Source organism: Chrysemys picta, chromosome 16, assembly GCF_011386835.1.
Source record: "Chrysemys picta bellii isolate R12L10 chromosome 16, ASM1138683v2, whole genome shotgun sequence".
Taxonomy (NCBI): domain Eukaryota; kingdom Metazoa; phylum Chordata; order Testudines; family Emydidae; genus Chrysemys; species Chrysemys picta.
Window position 1 is genome coordinate 1,737,313 of NC_088806.1, and position 9,952 is coordinate 1,747,264.

Here is a 9,952-nt window from a genome sequence, read left to right on the forward strand (position 1 = left end):
CCGCCACACCGCCCTATCCGGGAAATCTCACCCTGTTCCCCCAGAGAGTTGGTATTTGCCATTCTCTACATTCCCCAATTTGGGCATTGGTATCACCCTGCACCCCTAGGAATTCAGTTGGTTTCTCCTATTCCCAGGCACCCCCCTCATGGTAAATGGTCTCCCCCTCCTCCCGGGAAACGAGATGGTTGCTACCATCGCACGCCCCGCCCCTTAATTACATAGAGTGTCAGCACCCCTTCCCAGGAAGTGAGTTGGTATGTCTCATTGCAAGCCTCCCTCACCCTAAGAAGTGAGTTGGTATCTCCCACCAGAAGCTCTCTCCCTCTGGTAGATGATCTCCCCCTCCCTATCAGGAAGTCAGTTGGTATCTCCCATGGCAAGCTCCACCCCATATGGTAGATGGTGTCACCCTCTCCCCCGCCCGTGCGTTGGTATCTCCCATCGGAACCCTGGGTCGCAGGTCTGGGTCGGCCTTCGAGGAAGTGACTTGGTCTCGCCCAGCGCAAGGCCCAGATGGTATCACCCTAGTCCCCCAGGAAGTGAGGTGGTCCCGCCCACACAGTGAGTTCCCCCCGCGTAAGCCGCGCACTTGGTCTATGCCGAGCTCTGGGCGCGGTCGCCGGCAGCCGCATCACCGGGGCGGGCAGGCGGCGAACGGGCCGAGGGGGGGCGGATCCCTCCGCCGCTGAGTCCCGGCCGCGCGCAACCGGACCAGGCCAGAGCGGATCCTTCCGCCCAGGGGAGCGGCCCGGAAACGAGTCCCCCGCCCCCGGAACGAGGCTGCGCCAGGTAAGGGGGGGGAGGGGCAGAGCGCAACCCCCCCCCCCCCGGCCGGTGCCCCGCACTCCCGACCTGCAGCCCCTGCTCGGGGGGGGGAGCCCGGACGCCTGGGTTCCCTCCCCTTGGGGGGGTCCCGGGCTCGTGCTGATCCCTCCCCCCGCCCCCCCCGCAGGTCCCGGCGCGGCCATGAGCGAACTGGAGCAGCTGCGGCAGGAGGCGGAGCAGCTTCGCACCCAGATCCGGGTGAGTGGGGGGAACCCAGGTGCCCGGGCACCCCCCTTCCCCCCCCCCCCCCGCAGCGCGGAACCCAGGCGTCCGGGCACCCCCCCCTTCCCCCCCCCCCCAGCAGCGCGGAACCCAGGCGTCCGGGCACCCCCCCCTTCCCCCCCCCCCCAGCAGCGCGGAACCCAGGCGTCCGGGCACCCCCCCTTCCCCCCCCCCCCCCCAGCAGCGCGGAACCCAGGCGTCCGGGCACCCCCCCCTTCCCCCCCCCCCCAGCAGCGCGGAACCCAGGCGTCCGGGCACCCCCCCCTTCCCCCCCCCCCCCAGCAGCGCGGAACCCAGGCGTCCGGGCACCCCCCCCTTCCCCCCCCCCCCAGCAGCGCGGAACCCAGGCGTCCGGGCACCCCCCCTTCCCCCCCCCCCCAGCAGCGCGGAACCCAGGCGTCCGGGCACCCCCCCTTCCCCCCCCCCAGCAGCGCGGAACCCAGGCGTCCGGGCACCCCCCCTTCCCCCCCCCGCAGCGCGGAACCCAGGCGTCCGGACTCCTGGGTTCTCTCCCCGGCTCTGGGAGGGGAGGGGGGCTGGTGAGTGAGAGCAGTGGGGGCTGGGAGCCCGGACTCCTGGGTTCTCTCCCCGGCTCTGGGAGGGGAGTGGGGGCTGGTGGTTAGAACAGGGGGGGCTGGGAGCCAGGACTCCTGGGTTCTCTCCCCGGCTCTGGGAGGGGAGGGGGGGCTGGTGGTTAGAGCAGGGGGGGCTGGGAGCCAGGACTCCTGGGTTCTCTCCCCGGCTCTGGGAGGGGGTTTGGGCTGTTCAGATTTTCCCCCTGTCTCCCCTCCAGGACGCTCGGAAGTCATGCGGCGACTCCACCCTGAGCCAGGTGAGCTATGCTGGATCTTGGCCCTGCCCCCTTGCTGGGTCCCCCCCCTCCCCTCCCCCGCCCCTCCATCCCTCACCGCTCTGCCCCTCCCCCAGATCACCGCTGGGATGGACCCCGTGGGGCGGATCCAGATGCGGACGCGACGCACCCTGCGAGGCCACCTGGCGAAAATCTACGCCATGCACTGGGGCACCGACTCCAGGTGAGAGCTCGCCCGGCGCTGAGACGCGCCCACCTCTGGGGCGGGGCGGCCGGTTCCCCAGGGACCCCTCGCCCGGCGCTGAGACGCGCCCACCTCTGGGGCGGGGCGGCCGGTTCCCCAGGGACCCCTCGCCCGGCGCTGAGGACGCGCCCACCCTCTGGGGCGGGGCGGCCGGTTCCCCAGGGACCCCTCGCCCGGCACGGAGATGCGCCCACCTCTGGGGCAGGTTTCAGGCCCGGAACTAATCGAGGATCTTTTATCCCATTGGCCGTGGAGCAGCTTTGGCTTTGATTGGCCAGGACTCCGGGGTTCCTGTCCCATTCCCGGGGCAGGTTCTCAGGCCAAGCTTCTAAATTATAAGCATCTGGCTTTATATCTGCTCAGTGGGGCCAGCCCTGCCTCTGGGGGGGTGGAAGAGGAGCACCCCCTGCTGAGCCCCCGCCCCACAGCACAGTGCCCCCTAGCACCAGCCTGGAGCAGTGGGGCCAGGCCGCCTCCGGGGGGCAGCCCCTTGGCCCAGCTGCGCTCACATGGGCTCTCTCCCCCCAGGCTGCTGGTCAGCGCCTCGCAGGACGGTAAACTCATCATCTGGGACAGTTACACCACGAATAAGGTGAGGGGGGTGGGCAGGAGACCAGGGCAGAGGGGCCTGGGCTGGAGGGGCGGCGAGGCTGGGGCGAGGCGGCAGACCGGGGCAGAGGGGCCCCAGGTGGAGGGGAGGGTGGGGGGGGAGACCTGGTGTAGCTGCTCATTCACTCACCGCTGTGGGCGCCTCCTGCTGGTCATCCAGGAATTAGCTCGATCCCAGCACTTGGAACGCCTCCTGCTGGCTGGTGTCTCTTCTGCCTCAGGCCCCCCATGTCCCTCCCGGACCCCAGTGCCCTCTACCTTGGGGTTCTGCCCCCAGCAGTACCCTCACCCTCTGGGTCTCCCCTCCCAGGGGAACCCCCCTCGCCTCAGTGGCTGCAGCCAGTCGCCATCCAGACCCCGCTCTCAACTTATCACTGGCAAGGGGGGCAGACCAGCTGACCTTCCCAGGGCTGCCCCAGTACTTTTGGGGCCCCAGCCCAGCCATGCCCGGGCTGGAGTCAGTCTGACCCAGCTCCTCCCTGGGCTATAACAGGGCCGGGCATGGCCTGATTGCTTCCCCCAATCAGCCGGCCTTCCTCCACCGGAGCGCGGTAACTGCCCGCTACACCGGGGCAGATGGGCCCGGGGGGAGGCAGGAGGCGGGGATACCGGCGCAGATGGGCCTGGGGGCAGGCGGCAGGCTGGATACCGGGGTAAAGAGGCCCGGGGGCTGGCAGGAGGTGGGATACTGGGGCAGATGGGCCCTGGGGGAGGCGGCCGGCGGGATACTGGGGCAGAGGGGCCCGGGGGGAGGCGGGAGGGTGGATACCGGGGCAGATGGGCCCCGGGGGCTGGCAGGAGGCGGGATACCGGGGCAGATGGGCCCCGGGGGCTGGCAGGAGGCGGGATACCGGGGCAGATGGGCCCCGGGGGAGGCGGCAGGAGGCGGGATACCGGGGCAGATGGGCCGCGGGAGAGGCGGCAGGAGGCGGGATACCGGGGCAGATGGGCCCCGGGGGAGGCGGCAGGAGGCGGGATACCGGGGCAGAGGGGGCCCCGGGGGAGGCGGCAGGAGGCGGGATACCGGGGCAGAGGGGCCCCGGGGGAGGCGGCAGGAGGCGGGATACCGGGGCAGAGGGGCCCCGGGGGAGGAGGCGGGATACCGGGGCAGATGGGCCCGGGGGGAGGCAGGAGGCGGGATACCGGGGCAGAGGGGCCCCGGGGGAGGCGGCAGGAGGTGGGATACTGGGGCAGAGGGGCCCCGGGGAGGCGGCAGGAGGCGGGATACCGGGGCAGATGGGCCCGGGGGGAGGCGGCAGGCTGGATACCAGGGCAGATGGGCCCAGGGGGAGGCGGCAGGCTGGATACCAGGGCAGATGGGCCCAGGGGGAGGCAGGAGGCGGGATACCGGGGCAGATGGGCCCCGGGGGAGGCAGGATACCGGGGTAGAGAGGCCCGGGGGCTGGCAGGAGGTGGGATACCGGGGCAGAGGGGCCCAGGGGAAGGCGGCAGGAGGCGGGATACCGGGCAGGGGGAGGCGGCAGGAGGCGGGATACCGGGGCAGAGGGGCCCAGGAGGAGGCGGGATACCGGGGCAGAGGGGCCCAGGAGGAGGCGGGATACCGGGGCAGAGGGGCCCCGGGGAGGCGGCAGGAGGCGGGATACCGGGGCAGAGGGGCCCCGGGGGAGGCGGCAGGAGGCGGGATACCGGGGCAGAGGGGCCCCGGGGGAGGCGGCAGGAGGCGGGATACCGGGGCAGATGGGCCCAGGGGCAGGCAGCAGGAGGTGGGATACCGGGGCAGAGGGCCCAGGGGGAGGCGGGAGGGTGGATACCGGGGCAGAGGGGCCCCGGGGGAGGCGGCAGGCGGGATACCGGGGCAGATGGGCCCAGGGCAGATGGGATACGGGGGCAGATGGACCCACCTTTCCCTCCCCCAGGTCCACGCCATCCCGCTGCGCTCCTCCTGGGTGATGACCTGCGCCTACGCCCCATCGGGGAACTACGTGGCCTGCGGAGGCCTGGACAACATCTGCTCCATCTACAGCCTGAAAACCCGGGAGGGGAACGTGCGCGTGAGCCGGGAGCTGCCGGGCCACACGGGTGAGCGCTTGCCTCGGGACAGGGGGCTGGTGGGTACAGTGCGGGGGGGTGGGGGGGAAGCCTGGACACCTGGGTTCTCTCCCTGGACCCCAGCTAATCAGCATCATGCCGTCCCCCCCCACCAGGTTACCTGTCCTGCTGCCGCTTCCTCGATGACAATCAGATCATCACCAGCTCCGGGGACACCACCTGGTGAGCCCCCCCCAACCTCGGCGCTCTGGGATCTGCTCCCCAGAAACACATGGGGGGCAGGGAAGGGTGGAGCTGGTATGGGAGGCCAGCAAGGTTGTGGGCTGGTGGGTGGGGCTAGCAGGGAGGGCCCTTGGGGTGGGGTGGGGGCAGGGCTAGTGTGTAGGGCCAGCGGGGTGGAGGTGGGCGGAGCCAGGAGCAGGGGCTATAGGGCAGAGCCAGTGGGCGGGAAAGGGGCAGAGGTTGGAGGGGACCGGGGGGGCAGGGCATGGGTGGGACAGGGGGGTGGAGCCAGTGGGCGGGGCTGGTGGTGGAGCCAGTGGGCGGGGTGGCTGGGGTGGAGCCAGAGGGCGGGTGTGGGCCTGAAGGGAGGAGTTGGCAGACAGGGGAGGAGCCAGATGTCTGGGGGCGGAGCCAGCAGACGGGGCGGGGGGGGTTGTTGGCCGGGGACGGAGCCAGTGGGTGTCCCAGCCTCTCCGCCCCCCCAGCGCGCTGTGGGACATTGAGACGGGGCAGCAGACGACGACGTTCGGGGGCCACAGTGGGGACGTGATGAGCCTCTCGCTGGCCCCTGACGCCCGGAGCTTCGTGTCTGGCGCCTGCGACGCCTCCATCAAGCTGTGGGACGTGCGGGACAGTATGTGCCGGCAGGACGTTTACCGGGCACGAGTCGGACATCAACGCCGTGTGTGTGAGTGCCCCGGGCCCCCCGAAACCGCCACGGGGTCCCCTGAAACCCCCGATCCCCCTCCCCCTCACACGAGGTTCACCGGGCACGAGTCGGACATCAACGCCGTGTGTGTGAGTGCCCCGGGCCCCCCAAAACCGCCACGGGGACCCCTGAAACCCCCGATCCCCCTCACCCTCACACGAGGTTCACCGGGCACGAGTCGGACATCAACCCCGTGTGTGTGAGTGCCCCGGGCCCCCCCAAAACCGCCACGGGGACCCCTGAAACCCCCCGATCCACCTCCCCCTCACACGAGGTTCACCGGGCACGAGTCGGACATCAACGCCGTGTGTGTGAGTGCCCCGGGCCCCCCGAAACCGCCACGGGGTCCCCTGAAACCCCCGATCCCCCTCCCCCTCACACGAGGTTCACCGGGCACGAGTCGGACATCAACGCCGTGTGTGTGAGTGCCCCGGGCCCCCCAAAACCGCCACGGGGACCCCTGAAACCCCCGATCCCCCTCACCCTCACACGAGGTTCACCGGGCACGAGTCGGACATCAACCCCGTGTGTGTGAGTGCCCCGGGCCCCCCAAAACCGCCACGGGGACCCCTGAAACCCCCGATCCACCTCCCCCTCACACGAGGTTCACCGGGCACGAGTCGGACATCAACGCCGTGTGTGTGAGTGCCCCGGGCCCCCCGAAACCGCCACGGGGTCCCCTGAAACCCCCGATCCCCCTCCCCCTCACACGAGGTTCACCGGGCACGAGTCGGACATCAACGCCGTGTGTGTGAGTGCCCCGGGCCCCCCGAAACCGCCACGGGGACCCCTGAAACCCCCGATCCCCCTCCCCCTCACACGAGGTTAACCGGGCACGAGTCGGACATCAACCCCGTGTGTGTGAGTGCCCCGGGCCCCCCGAAACCGCCACGGGGTCCCCTGAAACCCCCGATCCCCCTCACCCTCACACGAGGTTCACCGGGCACGAGTCGGACATCAACGCCGTATGTGTGAGGGCCCCGGGCCCCCTGAAACCCCCGATCCCCCTCACCCTCACACGAGGTTCACCGGGCACGAGTCGGACATCAACGCCGTATGTGTGAGGGCCCCGGGCCCCCCGAAACCCCCCATCCCCCTCACCCCCACACGGAGATTCACCAGGCACCAGTCGGACATCAACGCCGTGTGTGTGTGTCGCGGGATGCTCCTGGGACCTCCCGAAATCCCCCCACAAACACAGACGTTCACTGGGCACGAGTCGGACATCAACACTGTGTATGTGTGTGCCCGGACCCCTGATCTCCCCTCCCCCCCGCGAAACCAACCGGGACCCCCAATCCCCCCTCACAAAACCCACCCACCCACAGACCTTAACCAGGCATGAGTTGGACATCAATTCCCCCCCCGGACCCTCAATATCCCCTTGACCTTCCCTGGGAACAAGTGTGTGTGTGTGACCGTGACTCCTGCCCCCCCCCCCCCCAACCTCCCTGTATGCCCTGAGCTTAACATAACCCATCCTCAGTGCCCCTCATGGGGCACAGCCCCCTCCCCACAGCAGCCTGACCCACAACTTAGAAATCCTACCAATCTCGGGGGACGGGCTGGGGACCAGGACTCCTGGGTTCTCCCACTGGCTCTGGCAGGGGAGCGGGGGCTCGGTGGGTTAGAGCGGGGCCGGGGGGGGCCGAGAGCCCAGACGCCTGGGTTCCCTGACACCCTCCTCCCTGCCCAGTTCTTCCCCAACGGGAACGCCTTCACCACGGGCTCGGACGACGCCACGTGCCGGCTCTTCGACCTGCGCGCCGACCAGGAGCTCATGATGTATTCGCATGACAACATCATCTGCGGCATCACCTCGGTGGCGTTCTCCAAGAGCGGGCGCCTCCTGCTGGCCGGCTACGACGACTTCAACTGCAACATCTGGGATGCCATGAAGGGCGACCGCGCAGGTCAGCCCGGACGCCTGGGTTCTCTCCCCGGCTCGGGGAGGGGAGTGGGGGCTGGTGGGGTGGAGCATGGGGGGCTGGGAGCCAGGACTCCTGGGTTCTCTCACGGCTCGGGGAGGGGAGTGGGGGCTGGTGGGGTGGAGCATGGGGGGCTGGGAGCCAGGACGCCTGGGTTCTCTCCCCGGCTCTGGGAGGGGAGTGGGGGCTGGTGGGGTGGGAGCCAGGACGCCTGGGTTTCTCTCCCCGGCTCTGGGAGGGGAGTGGGGGCTGGTGGTTAGAGCAGGGGGGGCTGGGAGCCTGGACACCTGGGTTCTCTCCCGGCTCGGGGAGGGGAGTGGGGGCTGGTGGGTTAGAGCAGGGGGGGCTGGGAGCCAGGACTCCTGGGTTCTCTCCCCGGCTCTGGGAGGGGAGTGGGGGCTGGTGGTTAGAGCAGGGGGGGCCTGGGAGCCAGGACACCTGGGTTCTCTCCGGCTCGGGGAGGGGAGTGGGGACTGGTGGTTAGAGCAGGGGGGGCCTGGGAGCCTGGACACCTGGGTTCTCTCCTGGCTCGGGGAGGGGAGTGGGGGCTGGTGGGTTAGAGCGGGGGGTGGAGCTAGGACGCCTGGGTTCTTTCAGGCTGAGCTCACCCGTCTCCTCCTGCAGGGGTCCTGGCCGGCCACGACAACCGCGTGAGCTGCCTGGGGGTGACGGACGACGGGATGGCAGTAGCCACCGGCTCCTGGACAGCTTCCTGAAAATCTGGAACTAGCCCCCCTTCTGCCCCACACCCTGGGGGTGTGGCTGCCGCTGGCCCCACCCTCAGCAGGGAGAGGGCGTGGCTTTAGCCCTTCTTTGGTGGCCCCCCCTTTAATTTTTTCGAATTATTTTTGTTTTTCTTCTCCTGATTGAAAAGAAGGAAAAATAGCCTGCTGAGGGGGTGGGGCCTGTGGCTAGCAATGACCTTTGACCTGGGGTGGGGCATGAGGTGATTGACAGCTGGGGCAGGGTCCTCTCTACTCTAGTACAGGGGAGGGAGGCTTACACCCCCAATTTTCCTGCCCCCAGTACCCCTCCCCAAGGCTCTCTTGGGGAGTAGTGGCTAATTGGTCCCACCCACTATGTGTGGCTCCTCCTCAGGAGGGGGGGTGCACCCCAGGCTCCCGTTGCCCCTCCCATGTGCCTGAGTGGGGCTGGAGGGAGATCAGGTTAGTTGGGGGGCCCCTGAGGGGAGGTGGGATACCGGGGTAGATGGGCCCCTGACTCTGAGGCAAAGGAGGGGCAACGCCAGACATGGGGGCGCTCCTGTCCTGACCCCTCCCTCCACTCCCCATCAGGGGCTTCTCTCCCACCCCCTGCCGGGGGTCGTCCTGTTTGCCGGGGGGGGGCTGTTTCTTCGCTGGGGTGTTTGTAACCGGCTCCCGGCACGCATCAAACCATAAATGACCAAAACCAACACCCTGCCTCCCTGTTGTTACTGGGGGGGGGGGGGGGGGGTTAGAACAGGCGGGGCTGGGAGCCAGGACTCCTGGGTTCTCTCCCCCAGCTCTAGGAGGGGAGTGGGGGCTGGTGGTTAGAGCAGGGGGTGCTGGGAGCCAGGACTCCTGGGTTCTCTCCCTGGTTTGGGGGGGAGAACAACTGTGGGGTTAAAGGCCCTAGTCAGGGGGTGGCCCCACCACCTACTGCTGGGGGGGGTGGCCCAACATACTGCTGGGGAAGGTGCCCCCCTCCCTGAAAGGGGTGGGTGATGTAACTCCCAACACCCCTCCCCTCTTGGTAAGTGTGTAAGGGAAGCCCCCCCTCCATGGGAGGTCCCGGGGGATTATTTTATGGGGTGGGGGTTGCCAGGGGTCCAGGCAGTACAGCAGACTGGACACTCCATGTCCAGTCGGCTGCAGTAACTGGCCTCTGCCCCTGGGGGGCACGCTGAGCCGCAGCACCAGCTGGACGAGCCGCTTCTGGACCTGGGGTGCCTCCACGGGGGGGGGACGGGACAAGGGCAACCCCCCCCCCCCCCCCCCAAAGATCCACAAGCATCTGGATTTAGGGGGGGGCGCGCTCACCTCCCCCACAGCCCAGCCTCTTGGGAAGGAACCCGGCAGTCCGGGTCGCCAGCGCCTGGTGTCCTTGGCCAGCTGGGGGGGGTGAGATCCCAGGCAGATGGCTGGTGGGGGGCAGGGAACGAACCCAGGCGTCCTGACTCCAGCCTTCCCCCCCGCCCCCCCCACAGGTAAATCCAGCCACTCCCCTGCGGCCAAAGCACGTTCAAGGATTGGCCGGTGGGGGGCGGTTGTGTGACACTGCGGTACCCCCACCCAGCAGCAGAAACTCCCAGCATGGGGGTGGGGAAGGGAAGAACCCAGGAGTCCTAGGAGTCAGCCAGGGGCTGGGGAAAGCCCCCCCACCGCCTA

The 9,952-nt window shown here is 69.3% G+C and overlaps 1 protein-coding gene across 1 annotated transcript; it reads left to right on the forward strand.

The window, feature by feature from the left end:
* Nucleotides 1-340: 340 nt before the first annotated feature.
* Nucleotides 341-8,997, forward strand: LOC101947215 (guanine nucleotide-binding protein G(I)/G(S)/G(T) subunit beta-2). The gene is given in 12 exon segments (XM_065570494.1): nt 341-564; nt 956-1,026; nt 1,844-1,882; nt 1,978-2,084; nt 2,634-2,697; nt 4,592-4,754; nt 4,880-4,946; nt 5,432-5,594; nt 5,596-5,634; nt 7,352-7,568; nt 8,208-8,285; nt 8,288-8,997. Coding segments are annotated over 12 exon segments (1,203 nt in total). The 5' UTR covers nt 341-395; the 3' UTR covers nt 8,314-8,997.
* Nucleotides 8,998-9,952: the final 955 nt, after the last annotated feature.